This window comes from Staurois parvus, unplaced genomic scaffold (assembly GCF_062004578.1).
Source record: "Staurois parvus isolate SC_StPar_1 unplaced genomic scaffold, SC_StPar_1.0 ptg000608l, whole genome shotgun sequence".
Taxonomy (NCBI): Eukaryota; Metazoa; Chordata; class Amphibia; order Anura; family Ranidae; genus Staurois; species Staurois parvus.
Genome location: NW_028318404.1, coordinates 1,120,521 through 1,145,161, shown reverse-complemented (window position 1 = coordinate 1,145,161; position 24,641 = coordinate 1,120,521). Strand labels below are relative to the sequence as shown.

Sequence of the window (24,641 nt, the reverse complement as noted above, 5' to 3'; positions counted from 1 at the left end):
GCTGGGGTTCCCATGTGACCAGTATGTTCGCTCTTAAGCTGGCCATAGATGGATCAAAATTCAGCTGGACCATCAAGGACTAGCTGAATTTCTATCCATTCATGGCGGCTCCAGCTAGAGAGAAGTCGATGTGGCTATCTTAAAAGAGAGATTATATGCAGATGGGAGACTTCATGGATAAAGCTTCTGCAGTGTCATCTATTTAATAATGTAACTGTCAAATAGAGTTGCAGTATTAAAAACTGATAATAAATTAAAGAACAAAAAAAACTAGAAAAGCTACAATTTCTGGGGAAATTGTGTGAAGTGTTCTTGCCTCCACCAGTAGTCTACAACTGGAGTGAGTGGAGTAACTGGGTGGAGTGGCTTGTCACTCTGCTGCCTGCTCACACACCTGGGTTCCTATGGTAACTCACTCTACAGCAAGGGCAGAGAAGAGCGGTTAAAAACAAACTGCTCCAACTTGCTCACTTCACTGGCGGTTGCCATCTTCAAACGGTTGCAGTTTAAAAATTATAAATCCTACACCAAAGAGCTTTATATTGTGAGAATCACAAGACCCAGACCTACATTTTGATGCATAGTATGTCTCTGAAATATTAAAAATGCAGGCACAGTCGCAGTTTAGAAATTGCCCTTCAAATTTGAGGTGGCTAGAGTGGAGTTTCAATGAATGTCAATGGGCGGCGTGAGTTGCAAACAAATGGTCATATTGTTAAAAAATATCAGGACTATGGCTTAGCCGTGGACATTTTTAGTGGCAGCAGGGATAGCTGAACGTTTTGATATAAGATTTGTGTAGGTGGGCTTGAAAATGAGGGAGTAATGGCAGTTTAGAAATCATGTCCTGATTTTCAGCTCACACTCTAGCTTTTGTCAGCTCCCACTCTAGTTTTGAACATTGCGCCATTCATTCCTATGGGATGAATTTCACCACAAAAACGCCGATATTTCGTGAACCATTCGGCGAAACGTTCTACAAAGTAATAGCACACCAATCGGGAACAATCCGCACGTTTCGGTATATTACTGTCTATGTAGTGTAAAAACTGTGGGAGGAGTTAGGGTGGTAAATTTGGCTATAATAATAAGAATATATAGGTGAGATAACAGTAAGTGGTCGCCATGCAAGAACACTTAATAAAAAAAAAATAGCTTCTTACCTTTTTGAACATTTGCCTACTGATATTAAAACAGAAGTGTAATGTTTACTTAAACAGTGTATCAAATAAAAACTTAATGGTCATTGAAATTATTTGAGTCCAGAATAATCATAGTTATTGTTAACTGCCATATGCTAAATTTGGCCCAGACATGTAGACATCAGTTACCTTCGGTCACCTTCCTAGTTTAACAATTCAGCTTCCTATGTTGCCTCTCCTCCTCTAGTCACTCCTTGTTAGAGAGCAAGTCAGTACCAATACCTTTGTCTGACGTACAGAGGTATGTGGATCACAAGAATGGAGGTCAAAATACTTTGGCAGAGTAAAAACAGTAAACATATAATATATGTGTGCCTGGAGCTCCACTTTGGCAGCTTAATATAATACATATTTTCTTACTTTTTCAGGGACTACCTGGGCCAAGGGTAAGTAAATCACATTAAAGAAATTATTTGATATTCTAGTAAGTTGAAACTGATTTTTTAAATCTTTTTACTGGTTAAATCACTATAGAATTTTATTTTTTTTTGTAGGGCCCTCCTGGTCCTCGTGGAAAGCCTGGACCTCCTGTAAGTATAATAACAGATTCTATAAATGCATGTCTATTGGTATTACGAGTATAAAAAAGCCTTGCTTCACTATGCACCTTGATTTAAAGTGTATGTAAACCCAAGAATAAAACTTTGTATGTTGCAAGTTAACAGTCCTTAGATGTAGTGGCTGCATCAGTTTTCTCTTTTTCCAGACTTTTTTTTTCCCTTTTATTTCACTTGGGGATTTTGCCAGTAACACACTCCTTGATCTAGAAAGTAAATGCTGCATCTATGAGAGAATAGTGTTATCCCCTAATGAAGTGTGAAAGAACACCTCCCCATCTCATCCTCATAGCATAGGAGGGTGTTCTGTAGTCCACAGAGAACGTTGGGAACAATATAACTGCAGCACAGGAAAGTATCAGGTCACATAATTGACAGGATCATCACGTATTTTGTTCAATTCTTGAACAGGTATAACAAAACACTTTCAGTGGCACAAGTAATAGGAGTTCAATGTTAGATTTTACATATACCTTAACCAAACAAGTAGGCTTTTTTAAGTTCATTGATAATGAAAAATGTTAACACTTTGCTGCTCATGGAACACTTTCAAAGAAATGTCAGTTAGACTGGCTGTGCATTTTAAATAATCCATTTTTCCATAAACTAATTACTATACTTGCAAAACCCTTCATTAGTCCTGAGTGCTTTGGTGAAAACTGAAAAAGGATGTATTGTATATAAAAGCACATTGCTGTTCTTAACCACTTAAGGGCCGCCCTATAGTAGATGTACTGCTACAGGGCGGCCCCTGTGCACAAAATCATGTGTGTGTATATATATATATATATATATGGTATACGGGTAGGGGGCGCGCACGAGCGCCCTACCTGTGCGGACATTCGTGGCCGCGCGTGTCAATCACCGAGTCCCGGCCGGTGATTATCCGCTGGCACCCGGAGATTACTGGCGATCACCAACTGGGAGGAGGGCTGCTTTGTTTACCAACAGTCCTCCCTGTCAGTTTGGGCACACTGCTCTGGATGGCTGAGCACAGCTATCCAGAGCAGTGTGCTTACAGTGAAGCACACCCCCCGCCCCCTAGTAAAACACTCCCATCACACTGGTAACCCTTTGATTGCCCCTCATGTTAACCCATTTCTGCCCCTCATGTTAACCCATTTCTGCCCCTCATGTTAACCCATTTCTGCCCAGTGCCATTAGTACAGTGTCAGTGCTTTTTTTTTTTTAGCATTGATCACTGTATTGGTGTCACTGGGGATGTCAGTGCCACCAAGTCATTTCCCCCCAGTGTCAGAATGCCCGCCGCAGTCCCGCTATAAGTCACTGATCGCCGCCATAAGTTGCTGATCGCCGCCCTTATTAGTATATTAAAAAAAAAATTCCAGTATCTATACCGCCATTTGTAAACGCTATAACTTTCACGTACCAATTGATTTACACGTATTGGGATTTTTTTTTGTAGTAAAGACATGCAGCAGAATATATTTTGGCCTAAATTTATGACTTTTTTTTTAAAAAAAATTGAAATTTGAAATTTATGAAATTAGATTTTTTTTATTTTTTTTTTTTACTAGACATGTTTAATAGCAAAAAGTCCAAAATACTGTTTTTTTTCCTCAAAATTGTTGGTCTTTTTTTTTTCTATAGCACAAAAAATAAAACCTACACAGGCAATCAAATACCACAGAAAGAAAGCTCAATTCGTGGGAAAAAAAGGACATAAATTTCATTTGGGTGCAGCATTGCATGACCACGCAATTGTCAGCTAAAGTAATGCAGCACCGTAAAGCAAGCTGCTTCTTTAACTGTTTCCTTATATACAAGTGATTTGCGCTCCCGTGGTTTTCACAGCCCACCCAGACAGCATCAGATTGCCCGCCAGTACATCAGTAATCACATTTAACCCCTCGATTGCCAGGAACACGCTCATACACAATAAACCTCCATAGCTAGTATGGTGTCTGAACGGATCAATATCTTGATCAGATCAGCACTATACCAGTGTTGACATTAGTATAGTGTCCCCAAAAATGCAGCGTTAGCAGGATCAGCTCCAGCACCTGCGTTTAGAAAATGTATATTATAAAGGGCTCGCTAGTTGGAGCCGAACCTCTGTAGCTGTAGGATAAAGGCGCCAGATGGATATCAGGGACAGATGGATGTATGGGAGCAGTAACACTGAGGCAGCTCTTCTTAGAGTGGAAGCAAGGTTCTAATGCAGTAACAAGAAAGAGAGAGGAAGGCGCCTCTAAGTGCAATATTGACAATTTATTCAGTAAACAATGGATAAATTGCACTTACAAGATAAATAGTTAAAAAGACTCATTGTGTGATAATTAGATCCAGGTGGGACATCCAGCTGTCCAGCAGCAAACTCTGTCTATAGGATCAGGAAGTAGAGTCCAGGATGTGCCTGTACATTATTTATTTCAGGTACTTATACATATATATTTGTACATTCACATCAGCCCCTAATCCTCAAGGGGTGTACAATGTAAGGCCCCTAACTCACATTCATACATACACATACCAGGGCCAATTTAGACAGGATCCAATTAACCTAACAGCATGTCTTTGGAGTGTGAGAGGAAACCGGAGTACCCGGAGGAAACCCACGCAGACACAGGGAGAACATGCAAACTCCAGGCAGGTGGTGCCGTGGTTGGGATTCGAACCAACGACCCTAGTACTGCCAGGTGGAAGTGCTAACCATTTAGCCACTGTGCTGCCCTACATCAAAATGAAGCTAGGAGAGCAGAGTCGGATGTAGGAGATGAAGGGGGCGGTAATGCATTTCGGAGCATGCTCAATAGGCTCCTTATTCAGACCTCAAGCACCTGCGTTTAGCCCCTACGCTTACCCCCCCCCTTCTCCCCCAGCAAGTGCAGTGTCAGTAGGTCACTGTCACTTGATACATTGCACACAAAACCACAGTGTTCGCAGAATCAGGCCTGATCTCTGCTAGCACTTGCCAGTAAATTTTAATGACTCTCATATGAAGCAGAGTGCCAGTACTAGTGCCGCTCTACCTTTTGGTGAACTGGCAAGCAACAGCAGCCTAGTACATCCTGGTCTTGGTGATGTGCGAGTCCCGTAAGTGCAGTACAAGCTGGTGCAGTTTCGAACACAAGTAGTATTTCGCAGCCACCAAGAATTCGCACACAGGCCCGTAGAGCCCAGGGTATCCTTCGGATGTGCTTGCAAAACCCGATTGGCAGCCCACAAATTCTGCAGCACCTGTACTTCCCCCATTCACTACCCAACCCGGAATTCAGGTGGAAACAGCTAATTTAACTACTCCCCTTGATTATTTGGAGCTGTTTATCACGGAAGATCTGTATGCATGGATTGTAGATCAAAGCAATTTTATATGCACGACAATTTATCGCCACCAACCCAAATGCAAACGTTGCCAGACCATTCTCATGGAACCCCATTACGGTTTCCGAATTAAAATTTTTTTATGGGCCTAACCCTCAACATGGGCATTACTAAAAAATAAATGAATTGCAGTTGTATTGGTCCACAGACCCGATTTATCATATGCCCGTGTTCTCTGCTGCCATGGCCAGGCATAGATATGAGAGTATAATGTGTTTTATGCATTTCAACGACAACACTCTCTGTCGTCCTCGGGGTGACCCTGAATTTGACCAGCTCCACAAAATTCGGCTGCTCGTAAATCACCTTAACAAAAAATGTGCAGATGTCTATACTTCCCAGCAAAACATCTATGTTGATGAGTCCCCTATTAATTTTTCTGGCTGCCTTGCTTTCTCCCCAGCAAGCATGCGGGATATGGGGTCAAGATGTATAAGACCTGTGAGAGGGCAACAGGTTATACATATACGTTTCGGATTTATGAGGGAAAAGATAGTCACATGGAGCCCCCCGGATGCCCAGACTACATGGAGAGCAGTGGCAAGATAGTTTGGGACTTGGTGTCATCCTTTTTCCATATGGGGTACCACTTATACGTGGACAATTTTTATTCAAGCGTGCCACTATTTAGACATTTGTACAATCTTGGAATTGGTGCATGTGGCACCGTGCAACCTAATGTGTGCCCACCATTAGAAGTGGGTGGATGCAGACTGGTATATTCTAATGGTGGACAATACCACACACGTTTTCTGGCAGAGATTTTTTTTTTTTTTTTTTTTTTTAATATATGCAGCCTGTGGGGTGAATGAATAAAAGAGAACATAGCATATATACCCAACAAGGAACAGTGACATACTGGTACATCACTGGACTTTGAATGGTTATACCAGGATAATGCCTGCAGCTGCAGGCATCATCTTGGTATTGTTTTTTTTCAGCCGGCGAACGGCTTTCATGTAAAAGCAATCCTAGTGGCTACTTAGCTGCAGGATTGCGGGAGACAATTCCCCCGCTGCCCTTCACTGCCTTCTCGGGCAGTCTCGTGCCATCGGGGGAACCTGAGAATGCAGCCGGTCTTTCTGCCAGCTGACCATAGAGCTGATTGGAGACCGGAATGGTGCCAATCATCTCTATAGTCTAAGAAATCGGAAGCTATGAGCATTTCATCACTTCAGTTTCGCATGATGTAAACAACGCCATTTGTAAATTGGGAAAGCATCTCATCACACTGATCTTGGTGAGATTAGATAATGTAAGGGCATAGGAGATATCTAGAGTCTGATAGACCCTAGATTTCTCAAAAAAGAATACATGACAATGCCCATTGAAGTTATAGGGGATATTTGCATTCCCTGTGATAACATTAAAAATGATAAAGGAAAAAAATGAAAGGGCCAGTGTAAAAATAATAAAAAAAAATCAAACTAAGTTAAAACAAAAACACGCTCGCCCCAAACACTCTCCCCAATCCAGGCCCCCCCGCGTGCTTGAGCGTTTACCCTGTGTCAGTATGTAAACAGCAGTTGCACCATGCATGTGAGGTATCGCTGTGAATGTCAGATCAAGGGCAGTAATTCTAGCACTAGACCTCCTCTGTAAATCTAAAATCGTAGCTTGTAAAGGCTTTTAAAGCGTTGCCTATGGATATTAAAAATGTATGCAGTTTGTCGCCATTGCACGGGGCATGCACAGTTTTAAAGCATGTCATGTTTGGTATCTATTTACTCGGCATACCATCATCTTTTATATTGTACCAAATAATTGCCCAATACATTGTGTTTTTGTGCATTAAAAGTAAAAAAGTGTATTTTTTTTCAAAAAAGTTGCATTTGAAAAATCGCTGCATGAGTACTATGTGACATAAAAAATTGCAGCACCCACCATTTTATTCACTAGGGTGTCTACTTTGAACCCCCAAACATTATATTTTAAAGCAATTTCCTAGCAAAAAATACTGATTTGTTTCATCTGAACAAAAAGTGTCAGTAAAGGCTTGGTCTTCAGGTGGTTAGAAGATTGAATGATGTGTGACATAAACTTCTAATGCTGGGCATAAAATGCCCCCTCCCCACAAAACTACCCCTTTTTGGAAAGTAGACACCCCAATTTGCTGAGAGGCATGCTGAGTCAATAGAAGAATTAATTTTTTTACTACAAGTTTTTGGAAAATTACAAAAAATAATTTTGTTTTTTTTACACAAAATTGTCACTTAAATGATTTATTGCTGACACATGCCATGAGTATATGTGGAATTACTCCCCAAAATACACTCTGCTACTCCCGAGTATGGGGGTACCACATGTGAGAGACTTTTTGGCAGTCTAGCCAAGTACAGGACCCCAAAAAATCCAGTAAGCACCTGCAGGCTTTTAAGGGGCTTTATTTCCTCATTACACTTCCTGACTACCTATCACAGTTTTGCAGGCCCTGAAATGCCAGGATAGCACCAACCCCCCCCCCCCCCCCAAATTACCCCTTTTTGGAAAGTAGACACCCCAAGGAATTTGATAAGAAGTATGGTATTTTGCAGATCTTGTTTGTTGCCACAAGTTTTTGGAAAATGAAGAAAGAAAACAAAAACATTTTTTTTTCTTTTTCAAAACCTTGTCAAAAAAAATGAGATCTGTAAAATACCATGCCTCTTTTTAAATTCCTTGGGGTGTCTACTTTCCAAAAAGGGGTCATTTTGGGGGGTTTGGTGCTATCCTGGCATTTCAGGGCCTCCGAAACTATTATAGGTAGTGAGGAAGTGAAATGAGGAAGTTACGCACCTTCAGGCTTTCAAAGTGCTCACTGGATTTCAGGCTCCTGTATGTGGCTAGGCTTCCAAAAAGTCTCACACATCTGGTATCCCCATACTCAGTAGAAGTAGCAGAATGTATTTTGTGTAATGCCACATATGCCCATGGCTTGTGTGAGCAATATATAATTTAAATGACAACTTTGTGTAAAAAAAGAAAAATGTTTTTGTCATTTTTTCAAAATCTTGTAGAAAAAAAATAAATCTTCTATGGACTCAATATGCCTCTCAATGACCTCTCATACTAGTCGTGCAAAACATCAGTATATCAGGGGAGGAGCCATACCACGGTGCTGTAAGGCGGCATGGCGAAGGAGCTCCAGATGCCGTTCATGAGTCCCACGTGGGATGAGTTTTAGAACCTGCCCGAGCCTACCTGAGCTCTGCAGGAAAAGCTGAATGGTCCGGTGGCCAGGTCTCCTCAGTGGCCGGTATGGAGGAGCCCTCCGGGTGGCTAACATGGTCAGTTGGTCGCAGGGGACTTGTGGAGCCTGTGGCTGGCCGGCAGCGACAAGGAGTCGGAGGCTGGACAAGCCCATCAGGTCCGGTGGCAGAGAGCAGGGAGGGAAGGCAGAGCTCCTAGAGAGTCAGGACGCCGGAGTGCCTGATGAACTGCCTGTGTGGAGGTAGCATAGTACCTGGAAGCTGCAGATGAGTGGCCAGAACAGAAGGAGATAGTCGGGCTACAGAGAGAGAGCCCCCCCCCCCCCGCACCATATCCAACTTTACTATGGTAGCTTACCCCAGGAGACCCCAAGACCCCTGATTTTTGCTGACCCTCTACTGCACACAACTCAATCCAGGAACCCTGGGTAGAAGACCATTTTATAAAGCGGAGCTGGAAGACTGAGCAGCAGCGCAAATGCAGCACGAAAGGAGATGGTGAGTTGCCGCAGAATGCGGTTAAAACTCCTTAAAGAACTGTTGTTTTGGTAGTAACTTGTTGCATGCTGTCACTATTGTATAGAGGAAGAAGAACACGATTGAAGTGCTCTGGTGGTCTTGGGGGTCGGAGGGTCAATTTTTCTGGGACTGTTAACAGAAGGAGAAGAGGGTTATCCCGGGGTCTCTATTTCCAATATAGAGGAAAACAAACTGTAAAGAAATGAGTAGATCGAATAAAGGAGGGGGATCAAAAACCCTCCAATCAAACGTAAATACTAGTACGAAAAGAAAGTACATCCCCTCGCAGGAGAAAAGCCCTGAGATCCAAACCCAGGAGAATTGTCATGATGGACTTAAAAAATCAGATGGAGAACAGACCAGACTTTCGTTCGGGATACTGGAAGAGAATCAGATTAAAGAACCTATAAATAGGGAGAATAGAGGAGAATAAGGAAACTCGGAACAGCAAGGACCTATGTCACAACCTCTTTCAAAAATAGACTTGGCGCAAAATGTTTGCAAAATTCGAGATGTCCATGAAGAATGAGATCAGGACACTACGCACTGATTTGGGTCAAATATTATCCTGAATCGAAGCAGTAGAGGGGAAATGGAGGGATATTTACATCAAATTAACAAACTGGAATCACAGGTAGAGGAAATGCGTAAAGAACAGAGAAAGCTAGCCTCCATAGCAGAAGATCAAGAGAACCGCAATAGAAGAAATAACCTAAGGATTAGGGGCCTACCATAAGAATTGGGCCAGGAAGAGGATCAACAGGAGAAAATGATGACAATATGTAACCCAATTATGGGAAGACCGGTGACAGAAAAATTGAAAATTGAGAGAGTGCATAGGATAAGATGGCCAAGAGGAGCACCGGCAGAAAGCCCCAGAGATGTGTTTCCGATTCCATCACTTTGGAGATAGGGAACGAATATGGAAAGGGTGGCAGGACTTTGCAAAAATATAGGTTGTTTCCTCATATTTTATTTCAGTAAACATTTCCCCAGAGACACTGGCTAAGAGGAGATCCCTAAAACCATTGCTGGACCACATGAGAGAGAAAAAAGTTTGATATAACTGGGGCTTTCCAGCATGTCTAATCGGGTGGAAAGATGGAAAATCGGCAAGGTTGAGGTTCCCGGAAGATCATAGTAACTTTTGTGTAAAATTGGAACTGTAGAAAATGGACCTTGAGGAATGGTCAGAAGGGCTTAGAGAGAGTGGAGGGCAGGGCTCGGGAGGTTGGCAGCGAGTATCTAGGAGGAGGAGGAGGAGGAGGCAGGGGGGGACATGCCAGGAGCTGGGGGGAGAGTAGGTATTTTATACATTTTTTTTTCTCTCTCTCTCCCTTGTTCTCCTCAGACGTGGCATGGCTCCCCTGCCTCCCCCATCCCCTGTTCCCGAGCTGAGTAGGCAGGGGAGGGGGGGGGGTGAAGAATACGGAATTGATGGGCTGTCCAGAGGCCAAGCATGCTGCCGTCTCCAACCTAGGAATGACATCAGTTCATTACTGGGGCTGGCGTGCATGTTTTTATTTTCACCCCAAATTAGGAAACGCAAGTGGGGATTCCCCACATCAGATTCCAAGGCAATATATAGGGCGGGAGGGTAGTGGGGGGAGTAGGTGGAGAAACAGAGGGCAGGAGGGAGGGGAATAGGGAATAGTAGAAGAAAGAGGGGGAGAAAGACCACATCCTAAAATGTCTATATCTGTTTTCTATTTTTGTGAAAGGAACTCTGATAGGGCAGGGAAATAATAGCTGAAATTAGTGTAATGAAATGCATGACTTATAACGTAAAAGGGCTAAACTCCCCTACCAAGAGGCATAAGATACTTAGGGAAATTTTCCAACACTCCATAGATATAGTGTTTCTCCAAGAGACACATATAACTCATGATACAAATGTGAAGTTTTATACAAAACCGCATGTAACGTGGTATTACGCAGATTCTCCAGGTAAAAGGGCTAAAGGGGTCACGATAGGGATGTCAAAGAATGTGAACTTCTTCTTGGAAGGGAAAATGGAGGACCCAGAGGGCCAGTATCTATTTTTGGAGGGGAAAATTACAAGGAGCTGAATTCACATTGGTTAATATTTATGGTCCTAATAAAAACACAGTAACATTCCTGAAGGGAGTGTTAAGAGAACTCTCTGAATTTAGAAGGGTTAGTCTGGTTGTGGCTGGAGATTTAAATTTGTGTATGCACCCCCAGATGGATGCTTGCAAGGAGAGAGGGGGGAAGGAAATTAAAATCATTGAGGAGATTATTTTATCAAAATCAATTGATCGATACTTGGAGAGTTAAATACCCAAGAGAAAAAGATTACACCTTCTTCTCCCCGACACATGGATCGTATTCTAGACTGGACTATATAATCGATCATAGACAATTGACAACATAGAAGTTATGCCTATTTGGTATCATGCTCCCGTCACAATGAGACTACGGGTAGGTGGGGCTCAAGATAAAATAACTTTGTGGAGATTAACCACTTGCCGACCACAGATAGCCGAATGATGGCTTCACTGCAGCCGGCCAGTTTTGGGCGAGCATCATATGACGTCCTCCTAGAACACGCTCTCCTGCATGCCTCTGGGGTATGCACCTGGCGATCTCCATGATCGCTGTGTCCTACTGCCACAGCTGATCAGGTGGTATGGTGAAAGGCCAATCACAGCGGCCTTTTACCACGTGATCAGCCATGTCCAATGACACACTGTTCACCCCGGGAAATGCAATTGCCGGTTATCAGCTGCACTTTCCTCACGCTGTCATAAAATGATAAAAATTTAATATGGGTACAGTGTTGCATGACCACACAATCGTCATTCAAACTGTGACAGCGCTGAAAATTGGCCTCGGCAGGAAGGGGGTATAAGTGCCCGGTACGCAAGTGGTTAAATTAGATACTTATACAGGACCCCGAATTAGAAAAAAGATTATGGGGGGAAATAGGGCAATTTTTTGAGTTGAATGAGACAGAAGAAATAGCAGTAGCCAAAGTCTGAGAGGCACATTAGGGTTATACCAGAGGGATACTGATCTTGCTGGGAGCAGAAAAAAATGAAAGAACAAGGGAAAAAATTAAAGCTAGTAACTGAGGAACTTTATAAGTTAGATCAGTCACATAAAAAGAAGATGGGTACAGATGAGTATCAGAAGATAATTATTAAAAGAGAAGAACTAAAAGATCTTATGGAACAGGAGTCGAGAAGAATATTCAATAGGGTTTCAAAAGAAACATACTGGTGGGGGAATAAACCAGGAAAATATTTGATGAGGAAATTAAAGAAAAAAATGTAAAAACTTTATAGAAAAAAATTAAAGATGACAAAGGAGAAATGGTATATTCCACCACCGATATCGCTAATAGGTTCCAAAAATATTATAGTCGCCTTTACGATGTGACTCCCAGAGATCAAAAAAAGGTGGGAGGAGGAAATGAGAATTAGACAAAAAAAAATCTAAAGAAAGTGGGGCTGCCAAGAATAGCAGGAGAAAAACTAGAGGCCCTAGAGAGACCTATTACCTTAGAAGAAATTAACAAGGCTTTAAAAAATACGGGTAAAGGAAAGAGCCCCACCCCGGACAGATACACTGTAGGTTACTATAAAAAATGTAGAGATCTTTTCGTCCCTAAAATGTGCGGTTATATGAATGCATTAGGGGAGGGGTTGGAAATGAGAGAGGAGTCATTGCAGGCTCATATAACAATTATACTTAAAGAAGGGAAAGATAGCTCACAGTGTATATTTACTACTGTATATATACAGTTATAGGCATATATCCCTATTAAATACTGATACTAAACTATATGCTAAGGTTTTGGTAACCAGATTAAAGGACTTGGTGCTGGAGTGGATACATCTGGATCAGGTAGGATTCACCTCTGGTAGAGACAATGGCCTGAGATAATTGCTCCTCCTACAAAAGGTTAAAAGAGAGAAATTGCCAACATTGTTCCTGTCCATAGACTCTGAAAAGGCTTTTGACAGGCTTAATTGGGGCTTTATGACGGATACGTTGGAGGAGCTAGGTTTAGGGCCTAAAATGTTGACGTTACTTAGTTCCCCCTCAGGGGAGGAGCCTGAACATGGTGTGAAGGGAGAGCACGATGTCTCTCAGCCATCCAGCTGCCTAGTCCTTCGGAATGTCCTGCTGAGGGAGTAATGCCCACGAGTGTACAGTGAGACCTACCGGTGAGAGAGGGGGTCTCGCTGGAGGAGCAGGGGCCTCGTGTAAGCAGCCGAGTGCAGAGAGGAGGTCCATGGATGAGCCGGTGGTGGAGGTGAAGCGGTCCATGTGGAGGACTTCAGGCCGGGACAGCTGTGGACTTCTTCCAGGCGCGGTGTGTTTTCGAGAGCCTGGAGGACGCTGAGACCATGTGGTCCGCCGCAGGGGATTACTGGGAGGAAGAGAAGCCGGCCGGTGAGTGCAGGAGGAAGAAACACCGGATCTCCCCTCCGGATTGGGACACCACTGTCAGCCAGGGAGCCTGTAGAGTCAGCGGGAAGAACCCCCCAGGGAAAAAGGAAAGTGGTGAACGGTGTCACAGGTGGAGGGTTGGATAGAGAATGACATCCCCCAGAAGAATGCCACCAAAGCAGCCTCACGTGAAGAAATGGAGAAGAGGACGAGGGTGAGTGAGAGCGACAAATTTACAACAAAGTTATATATATATAAAATGAATTGAACTGTGTATTAAAAGTAAAGGGGGGTTCACCCAGGGTGTCTCAAAACGAAAAGGAGGATAAACTAAACATTTTTAAACCCAGAAGAAAGAACCTGGCTGAAGAGCTTAGGAGAGGGGAGATAGGAAAAAGTGTCAACTAAAATCGTTGGAAAATTACAAATGGGATGATAATATAAAATTAAGTCCCCCAGAGCTTGGACAGACTGAAACAGTTATTGACGATATGAAAAATAAAGTTTCTAAAGGAGGTGGGCCCAAGGCTTCCCTAACAGGTACGATTAAAAAATATATACCCTCACAGGAGAAACTGACTGCAGAAAGACACCAGGGAATAAGCAAAAGGAGTGAGCTGGAAATCAGTATGGAAGAGAGTCCCAGACTATCCCTGGGAAAAGCCAATAGTGGTCAGCAAACGAAGAAGAAAAGGGTGTGGAGGAACAAGAGAATTGTTCACAAATGCCCACCAAAAAAGAAATATAAGAAATGTTTAAAAGTCTTGAAAGATCAATAAAACAAGAAATGGCGATAATACAGCAAGATCTGGGGCAAATATTATCAAGAGTGGAGGAGACTGAAGGAAAAGTGGATAAACATGCCCAAATCATTCAGAAATTAGAAAAACGGATGGTAGAAATGAGAAAAGAAGACCAAGAAAAATAGGGATAGGAGACGCAATATAAGGATACGAGGTGTTCCTGAGACCCCACAAGGAGAAGACTTAATGGATATAATAAGGAAAATGCTGAATTCTATAATGAACAGATCCATATTAGAGACTCTTAAATTGGATGGAGTATATAGAATAGGAAAACATCAACAAGATAGGGGCAGAGAAAAACCGAGAGACGTAATTCTGCAATTTCATAACTAATGGGATAAAGAAGAGATCTGGAAAAAGATAAAAGGAAAATCAATTATAAAATATGGAGAAATAAATATCCAGATTTTTGCTGATTTAGCAGCGGAGACATTGACAAGAAGGAGAACTTTGAAACCAATATTGGAACAGATGAGGAAGCAGAATGTCCAATATAGTTGAGGTTTCCCGGCGTGTTTAATCAGATGGAAAAATGGGCGTTCGGCAAGATTGAGATATCCTGAAGATATGAAAGACTTCTGTGAGAGACTTGATTTGCAGAAAATAGAGATACCTGGGTGGGAAGAAGAAGAAGGAGAGATATGGGCTACAGAAAAAGAGGGGTGGCAGGTAGCTATAAGGAGGAATAGAGAGCAAAGAAGATAGAAGGAAGCCACTCTTTCAGGCCTCTGGAGATTTTTTTTTTATTATTATTGTTGTTATTATTGTGTTTTAGAGAATAGCAGGACATGGAGGAGGAGAGGCAGCTGGTGAAGTGTACATGGTCGGAGTTCCACCCTAAAGTTAAATCAAAAGTGGGGTTAAGACCACAAATGATTCATTGGCAAAAAGGTTTCCTAAGGAAGGGGGAGGGGGGGAGAAGGGTATGGAGAGGTAATAGGGGGTGGGGAGGGAGGAGGTGTGGGTGGGAGGGAGGGGAAGTGGGGTGGGGTGTGGGCAGCCTGAGATTATGCAGAATAACAAGGGGAAATCAGTTTTGAAAAGCTTTAGAGAACAAAGGGGAAGAGAGGGAGGAGAGAAAGGGGAAAGGAAAAGAAGGATGAGAGGAGGTGAGAAAAGAAAGGAAGAGATTCACTTTGTGACTTATAATGTTAAAGGTTTAAATAGTCCGGGGGAAGAAATTTAGGTTATTTAAAGAGCTTCAGTACAGATTTTCTTCAGTTGTGTTCCTGCAAGAAACACATTTAGTACAGGACGATAATGTGAGGTTACAATCTAGATATTATCCTGAGTGGTTTTATGCAGACTCCCCAATTAAACGTGCAAAGGGAGTGGCGATAGGATTTGCGAAAAACATAAGGTTTAAGTTGGAGGAGAGAATGGTAGATCCGGAAGGGAGATTCCTGTTCTTGAAAGGAAGACTGCAGGAAATAGAATGCACATTAGCAAACATTTATTGCCCGAATAAGAAACCGGAGATATATTTAAAAAATGTCCTGAGGAAATTAATGGATTTTAAAAAGGGTAATTTGATTGTGGCAGGAGATTTCAACTTTTGTATAGATGCACAGATGGATGTAGCCTCTCCGGTGCAGAGAGAGAGTAGTATGTCTTTAAAAAAGTAAAAAAAATGCTATTTCAATGCCAACTCGTGGATATTTGGAGAATAAAGCATATGAAGGACAGAGACTATACGTTTTACTCTCCTGCACATGAGATGTATTCAAGATTGGACTACATAATGTTGGACCACAGACTTATTGGGGTTTATTTAATAAAGCTGGAGAGTCCAAAATCAGACTCCCTTCTGCATAGAAACCAATCAGCTTCCAGGTTTCATTGCCAAAGCTTCATTGAACAAGCTGAGGTTAGAAGCTGATTGGTTTCAATGCAGAAGGGAGTCTGATTTTGGACTCTCCAGCTTTAGTAAATAAACCCCATTGAGTCTCTGGTTAAAGTAAATATTGAAGCCATGTCGATTTCTGATCATGCTCCCATCACAATGCAATTACTATGGGGAAATGAGCAGAGGGGAGGAAAAATATGGAGGTAAATGAGACACTTATACAGGATCAGGAAACGGATTAGAGGGTGAAAAGGGAAATTGAGCAATTTTTTGAGGAAAATGAATCTGAGGAAGTGACGGTGGACACGGTGTGGGAAGCTCATAAGGCCTATATTAGAGGAATCCTAATGGCGATAGGAGCAAAGAAGAGGGAGAGAAGAGATAAAATAAACACACTTTTGGGTGAACTCAGTGATCTAGAGCAGATACATAAAAATAAAGTAACAAAAGAGATTATGCAGAAGATACTATGTAAAAGAGAATAATTAAATAATTTCCTGGAAGAAGACAAGAGGAGAGTGTACAACAGAATAACAATTGAGAGATATAGGTGGGGTGATAGACCAGGAAAGTATTTGAGGACTCAGAGGAAGAAAAAAATCTAGGAATTATATAGAGAAAATAAGAGATAATAAAGGAGAATTAGTGTATTCAACTAAAGATATAGTAAAAGTGTTTAAAGAATACTATAATAAGCTATATAATATTGAGCTCCATGGTATAATAGGAGAGGAGGAAGAAAGAAAAACAGAAAGAAGACAGGCATATATAAAAAAGGCAGGATTGCCAAAATTAAGTGAAGAACAATTAAGATCCCTTGAAATACCAATAACTCAGGAACAAATACATCTAGCATTAAAAAGTACTGCTGCCGGGAAAAGTCCAGGACCCATTGGATACACAGTGAGATACTATATAAAATATGAAGAAATATTACTACCTAAATTGAGGACATATATGAATGCATTGGGAGGAGAGATGGAAATGAGAAGGGAATCCCTACAAGCTCATGTAGCACTCATACATAAGGAAGGCAAAGATGACACTCACTGATCAAGTTATAGACCGATTTCCTTATTAAATACAGATACTAAACTATATGCAAAAGATTTGGCAAATAGATTGAAAGATCTAATGCCGGAATGGATTCATATAGATCAAGTAGGATTTGTCCCAGGGAGGAAGGGTAGAGACTATGGATTAAGATCATTGTTTCTTATACAAAAAAGCAGGAAGGAGAAAACCCCTGTTCGGTTCTTTCGATTGATGCCGAAAAGGCATTTGATAGAGTAAATTGGGGATTTATGTTAGATACTCTGGAGGTGCTGGGAATGGGACCTAGAATGAGAGAATGGATAAGGAAACTATACAGGAAACCTTCGGCAGCAATCATGGTCAATGGGGAGTTATCAGAATATATCGTGATGCAGAATGGAACTAGACAGGGATGCCCTCTGTCTCCATTGTTATATGTATTATCTCTGGAATCGCACTTGGCTACCATCAGGAATAATATAGATATAAAAGGAATTTGGGTAGGAGAAGTGGAGCATAAGGTTGCAGCTTATGCAGACGACATGTTGTTTTATGTAGGAAACCCAAGGATAACATTGCCAAATTTAATGAAATATTTAAAAGAATATGGCGAGGTGTCAAACTTAAAAATAATCCAACTAAAACAGAGATTTTAAATATTAACCACCTACAGACACAGAAAAAAAAGTTACAGGAGGAATTCCCCTTTGGAGAGAGCGAGAATTAAAATATCTTGGTATAAAATTAACTGCATTTTTAAAGAACTTATACAGAATAAATTATATTCCATTATTAAACGAAATTAAGGATGAAATAAAGAAATTATGATGGGGATTTCAGTCATGGGTGGGACGGATAAACCTGATAAAAATGATAATTGTTCCAAAAATCTTATACAAATTTCATATGATACTAATTAAGTTACCAGAGGGGTATTTTAGAATAATTAAAAAACTTTTAACAGGATTTATATGGAAAAGCAAGAAGCCTAGAATAAGTTATGAAATTTTGAGTAGAGATAAAGAGAAAGGTGGCTTGGGAGTACCAGACCTGAAAAGATATTATAACTCAGTAATTTTGGCGAGAATTTATGATTGGACATTTAATACACAGGAGAAAAGTTGGGTAAAAGTAGAAAACACATTAAGTTACATAATAGGTAAACAAAGTAAAAAAGTGAGCGCTAATCAGTTCAGCAGCTGTACAATCAAGGCAACCAGTAAAACCTCAATAAATAATATCAAAGAAATAGTGCAGCGCTTAAATCAATAGTCCTCAGTTATTCCCGATCAGTGGATGTTCCTCAATACGTAATGTAAGAAATGCCCACTCACCGGAACCACACTTGCTACAGTGCAGTGTATAATAGTTTTTCCCTGGTGTCACTGGAAGTATACATCTGGTTCAGCCCTTGGAAGAGTATCCCTCTTTAGATTAGACAGGTCCAGGGTCACAGCAAATAAGGCTCCGACACAGAGTTCCCCTTAAGGGATGTGTGGGTGTTACTTTTGCAGCAAATAGAAACCTCCCACTCTGGATGGAATCGGCTTCTGAAAAAAAGGGGGGTTCTCCCCATGCGGGGTCAAAGCAAAAAGATGCCCATGGTGTGATAACGTTTGGATAAAGCAAATTTTATTTAAAAGGACAAAGGATGCATCCAGTAAATGGCAAAAGGAATGGCAGAAGACAGTAAAGCACTAACCGTCCCTAGAAGGAAATGGCCGCCAGAGCTCCACGATGCTCCGGCGGCGTGACGTCAACGGCGCGAGCAGGCTCCTCCTGTGTCGGAGCCTCATTTGCTGTGACCCTGGACCTGTCTGATCTAAATCGTGGGATACTCTTCCAAGGGCTGAACCAGATGTATACTTCCACTGACACCAGGGAAAAACTATTATACACTGCACTGTATCAAGTGTGGTTGCGGTGAGTGGGCATTTCTTACATTCCGTATTGAGGAACATCCACTGATCGGGAATAACTGAGGACTATTGATTTAAGAGCTGCACTATTTCTTTGATAACATTAAGTTACATGAATTTAAGTAGAATAATTTGGTTACCTCCTCAATATTGTGGATTAACAGAAAACACAAGTTCGTTTACACGTAATGTTCTAAGAGTTTGGGACATCTTACACAAACAAGTAGGATGGGAATATAATTCACTGTTAATGCCCCTAGGATCCACTAAGTTTTTTCCACTAGGTAAAGAAAGTATCACAGGGAAGTGGATAAAGAAGAAAGATGTTCAATTAAGAGATATAATGAAGGGAAAGGAAATATGCTCACTAAGTGAATTAGACAGTAATAGGGAAATATTTTTGAGAATGGACGAATGGCGATATGGTCAACTAAAACACTTTATAAGGAACCTCCCACAGCCATTAAGGAAAAAAGAGGATTGGAACCCCTTTGAGCACTTAGTAGATTCACGGGAAGCACGGGATTTAAAAAATATATTAGATTCTCACAGGACTAGTCACGGTTAAAGGACCACCATATATAGAGAAATGGGAAAGGGACATGGGAGTAAAAATTTATGAGGGAAAGGTTTGGGGAATAAGGAAGGAGGGGAGAAGGTGAGGGGTAAATAGATTACTAGATGAATGGGAATGTTTTGATATATGGATATACAAAATTGAGAATATTTATATGTATATGTTTGTTTTATTAGCTTTTGTATACATGAAATGGTAATAAAAAAAAAAATTAATAAAATATTAAATGGAAAAAAAAGAACAAGGTAATATACCATGTAGTTAGTGTGGCTAAAGGTTTGATTCCAAAATTTTGGCGTGCCCCAGACCCACCAAGTATGAAGGATTGGGTAAATAGAGTAGAAAACATCTATGGGATGGAGGAGTTGTCACATTGACGAGGACAGAATGGGAAAATTTAGGAAAATGTGGAGTGGTTGGTTAGCCTTTAAAACATCTAGTATATACTTGGAATTGGTGAGAATATATCTGGAGGAGTATTGAAGGGAGCTTTAATGGCGTGCCCGACAAAGAAAAGGAGGTTGGAGGGAAGGAATACAGATATGGATAGAGAGTTATGAGGAAGGTTGGAATGAGATTTTAGGTAAGATCTAGGGATGGGAGGGGGGAGGAGGGAGGGGAGGGGGATACAATGTTATGATGCAATTGTGATATATGAGTGAAGTTTTTCCTCATGTTTTTTATTATGATGTGTGTTATTTGATATTCTTTTGTACTAAAAAAAAAAGTAATAAAAGATATATTTAAAAAAATATAACATTTTGGGATATTTTGTAATGACACAATGGAGAAAATATTGGGGGTTTTTTTCAAACTTTTTGGTATTTTTTTGTTTATAGCACCAAAAATAAAAAGCGCACAGGTGATCAAATACCACCAAAAGAAAGCTCTATTTGTGTGAAAAAAAGGACTTAAATTTCATTTTTGTACCGTATTACACGATTGCGCAATTGTCAGTTAAACTAGTGCAGCGCTGTATAGCAAAAAATGGCGTAAATTGCATTACCTATACCGTAGTTAGTAGACGCTATAACGTTCACACAAAGCAATCAATATACACTTATTGGGATTTTTTTTACCAAAACCATGTAGCAGAATACATTTGGCCTAAATGTATGACTAACTTTGAGTTTACTATATATTTTTTATAGCTGAACGTAAAAAAATATTGTTTTTCTTAAATATTTTTGATCTTGTTTTATTAATAGCGTGAAAAATAAAAAGCACACAGGTGATCAAATAGCACCAAAAGAAAGCTCTATTTGTGTGAAAAAAGGGGCGTAAATTTTGTTTCAGTACAGCATTGCATGACCGTGCAATTATCATTTGAAATAGTGCAGCACTGAATAGCAAAAAGAGGCCTGTCATTCACCACTTGGCGCCGGCGCCTCCCGGTCCTTTAAGGGTTCCACAAGCCGGGAGGTGGGGCGGGGTTTTAGGGTCACGTGACCGCTGTGATTCGCTGTCATGGCAGTCACATGATCGGGAAAGGTCCCGATCGAAAGAGGAGATCGGGACCTTTCCGTGAGTACCGAACGTGTGTGCTGGGAGCGCGCACGTCACGCGCTCTCAGCACATATGTTTTTTTAATAGAACGCAAATGTGCGTCTGGGCCCAGATGCCGGGAGGCCGCACATTTGCGTTCGCCCGGCGTTAAGGGGGGTAAATCCTCAGGATGGCAAGTGGTTAAAGTAGAACAGTGGGCAAAACGAAAAATGACATATAAGATAGAGTCTATTAATAGCACTAACATATCACTAACTGCTGTAACATAGTTTCATTACCTGTTGATCATGTCAGTAGATGTGTTATTTTTCCACTTCATGTAACTAGTGATGCTGTCCAGCAAAAGTGTGGTTACAAGATTTGGAAAAACCATATAACAAGTGAAAACTACATATCCATCCAAGACTATCCTGTCCACAAGATGATAATGCTGTGCAATTTCACTGTAGAACAAACAGAGTTGTCACATGATTACAGGAGGTGAGGAAAATAGATTTACTGACAGAAGCACCAAGTTATAAAACAGGAATCTTGTACTTACCATAAAGCTTCGTTCAGATAGATGCTGGCACTCATACTCTATTCAGGCTGGCTTTGTTTTGGCATATTTATCTGTTCCAAGCTGTGTGCAGGCAGTGTACAGAGGTGGATGCAGACGTCAGAATTTGACAGCTGTGCATGCACGGCTCTGAGGAAGAGGCAAGTCATTGAAACATGTTAGCCAGTTGGATCTCCATCTGTCCCATGCTGTGATGTGATATCGTAGACAGGAGGTTGCTGTTTTATTATGAAAAGCTATTCTGCATCTGCCTGTTTGTGAGTATAATACCATTCATTAATAAAAGGCATATTTTAAGGATAATGCACTAGGCCAGTTCGCCCTCTGTTTTGTTTTATGATTATAGTGCAGGGACAGCTGCCTGGCCTAAATGGACATTGTCTGCATCCACCTCTATAAGCTGCCTGCTCACAGCTTGGGCCAGATGAGGTCACCAAAACAAAGCCTGCATGCAGTACAGATTCTAGCACTCATCTGAACAAAATCTTTTTCTTGGAGTTCATTATGGTACACATGGTAAATTCTGAGACAAGAGGATTATACAGCTGTCTACAGAAGATTGGACACTAGCAAACAAAGCTGTCAATTAGACAGATATAACCCCATCCTACTATGCTCCAGTTTTGTGGAAAGTCAATAGTAGGAATCACTAATAAAGTCAGAGGGGTGTGACCTGCGGTATGTCGAATTCTAACAAAAGGTTTTTATGGTAAGTGCAAAAATACTGTTTTCTTTATTGTTCAATAGGGAACGCAGGGTTAATTCTGAGATGTGAGGGATGTCCAAAAGAAGTCCAACTGAGGGTTGAGCAACACAGCAAATGAATCATTAACGGCCATCCAAAACAACAGTGTACCAATTGGGCAGCCTGTAGCTCAAAGAACAGCCTGAAGGATCTTATGCCCAAAGCCAGCATCAGATGAGGCCTGAACATCCACTTGGTAGAACAAGTGGCAGCCGGGCAAATCCGAGGAACAAATTCTGGATACTGAAAGAGCCATTCACTGATCTAGTGGCATGTATCTTTATAAGAACTAGGGGAACCTTGTCCTTAAGCCAATAGGCTTAAATGACCTGCCTAAGCCACCTAACAATAGTGGAACGAGAGGCAGGTTGTCCCTTACAGGGACCCTCAGACATTATAAAAAGGGAGTCAGCCTGTCAGAAGGAAAACACAGCTGAGAAACTTGCACAACATCCAGAACATGGAGGAAAATGTCTTTGGGATGTACCAGTGCAGGACAGAGGGATGGAAGCATAGTGTCCTCGTTAGGGTAAAAGGGAGAAACCATCTTAGAAAGAAAGGGCTTCTTAGGCCTCAAGAATACCTTGTCCCTGTGTAGCGCCAGAAAAAAAACTTTCAAGACAAGGCTGTTAAGTCAGAAACTCGCATTATGGTGGCAACAACAAGGTTACCTTGTGAATGAGAGAAGACAGACTAGTCTCTCTGATGGGTTCAAAAGGTGGTTTTTGAAGGGCTGACAGAACCAAATTGAGGTCCCACAGAGTCATAGGTGGACATACTGTAAACATAGAACTATGTGAGCAACACCCTGTTCCTCTTATCAGGGAATAAGGCAAGCAGTCTGTAAAAAAAAAAAAAAAAAATGTGAGAGCCGAGATCCTGCCTTTGACTGTACTGAAAGCCAAATGCTGATACAGACCGGACTAGAGGAAGCTGCTATGCAGCACCTCCTGTAAAAAAAATTTCCTTGTGTCGCACATTGTGAAGTGTGCCTTCCAGATGTGATGACAGACCTTGCAAGAGGGCATTCCTAGCTTTAAGAGCATGGGATAAATGGAATAAAACAGACCCCTGTTTTTTAGGACTTACATTTCAAAAGCCATGGCGTTAAAGCCAGCGACCATGAAGCAGGATGGTAAACTGGTCCTGGACAGAATATCCATGCAATCTGGGAGAGCTCATAGGAAGTCCCCCAGGAGTCTGAGGTTCAAGTACCGTACCTGCCTGGGTGATTTTCGTGTGATGAGTATCACCTGGAGGCCAGTCTTATTCTGCAAAGCAGATGAGCAAGGAGTTTCAGAGGGGGAAAGACATAGATCAGGGTGAACTGATTAAATCTGGAAGCCAGGGAGTCTGTGTCTGGTGTTTCACACCTGCAACAGAAGAAAATCCTCCTACCAATTTTCCATGCCTGGAATGTGCATGGCGGATAGGGCTGAAACATGAAGTTCCACCCAAGCCACAATCTGGTCACTCACTCTGTTTGGCATATGCCACTACTGTGGCATATGCCACTACTGTGGCACTGTCCAACTGAATCCAAATCTAAGGACCACACAATCAAGAGGTCCAGTGCTGAAATGATGACCAAACTGCTCTGAGCTCCAGTATGTAGATAGTAAGATGAGCTTCCGGTAATCAAGGTCTCCTCTACCAAAACGGTGTCCAAGTCGCCTCCGCAGCCTGTAAAGTTGGCGTCCACCATGAGAATCTGCCAGACCGACAGAAAGAAGGCTTTTCCAATTTATGGGTGAGATTTGTGAGCCACCAGGCCAAGGATAATCAGATTCTGGGCATGCGGGTGAATGTGACTGTCAAGTAACTGTGCCTTCTTGTCCCATGCCGCCAGAATGTTGAGTTGCAATGGCCTGGAGTGGAATTGAGCAAATGGAACAACCTCAAAGGAGGCAACCATCAAGCCCAGAACCTTCATGCAAAAGAGAAGGGCTTCACTTTAGAGTCTAAACCTGGCAGCAGAGAGTTAGTTTGTCTAGCAGAAGAAAAACCCTGAACTGAGCCTTATGTAGTAGGATACCTAGATACTCCAAGTAATAAGTTGGATTCAGTGCTGATTTCTGGAGTTTCAGGACCCAACCAAACTTCTGCAAAGTCTGAACAATTTGTTGGAAACCGACAGTCAGAGCTTGTGCCACTTGTACCCTCAGGAGAAGGTCATTAAGTTATCCCACTGTGTACAGACAAGAGGCTTATTCTAGATAGCACATGTAGCCGAATATTATTCTCTGCAGGGGTACAGCCAGAGAAAGTAAAACAAAACACACAAGGCTCCAAATGTGCCAAGCCCTGTGTGGCGTATTGCAGGGGTGGTCTGGAGAGCACCCAAGTGGAGCCAAGTGCCCTATGGTCCAAATAATTGAATGAAGAAAAAGGGGATCTTGATACAAGCAGAGAAAATCT

At 41.6% G+C, this 24,641-nt stretch overlaps 1 protein-coding gene across 2 annotated transcripts in view; it reads left to right on the top strand.

Annotated features, from left to right (window-relative positions):
- COL27A1 (collagen type XXVII alpha 1 chain) overlaps window positions 1-24,641 on the top strand; it is a 592,361-nt gene that overhangs the window by 545,300 nt on the left and 22,420 nt on the right. For both annotated transcript variants that reach the window (XM_089692938.1, XM_089692937.1), the window contains exons 54-55: window positions 1,571-1,588; window positions 1,697-1,732. In XM_089692938.1, the coding sequence (XP_089549064.1) occupies window positions 1,571-1,588; window positions 1,697-1,732 (54 nt within the window). The remainder of the gene's footprint in view (window positions 1-1,570; window positions 1,589-1,696; window positions 1,733-24,641) is intronic.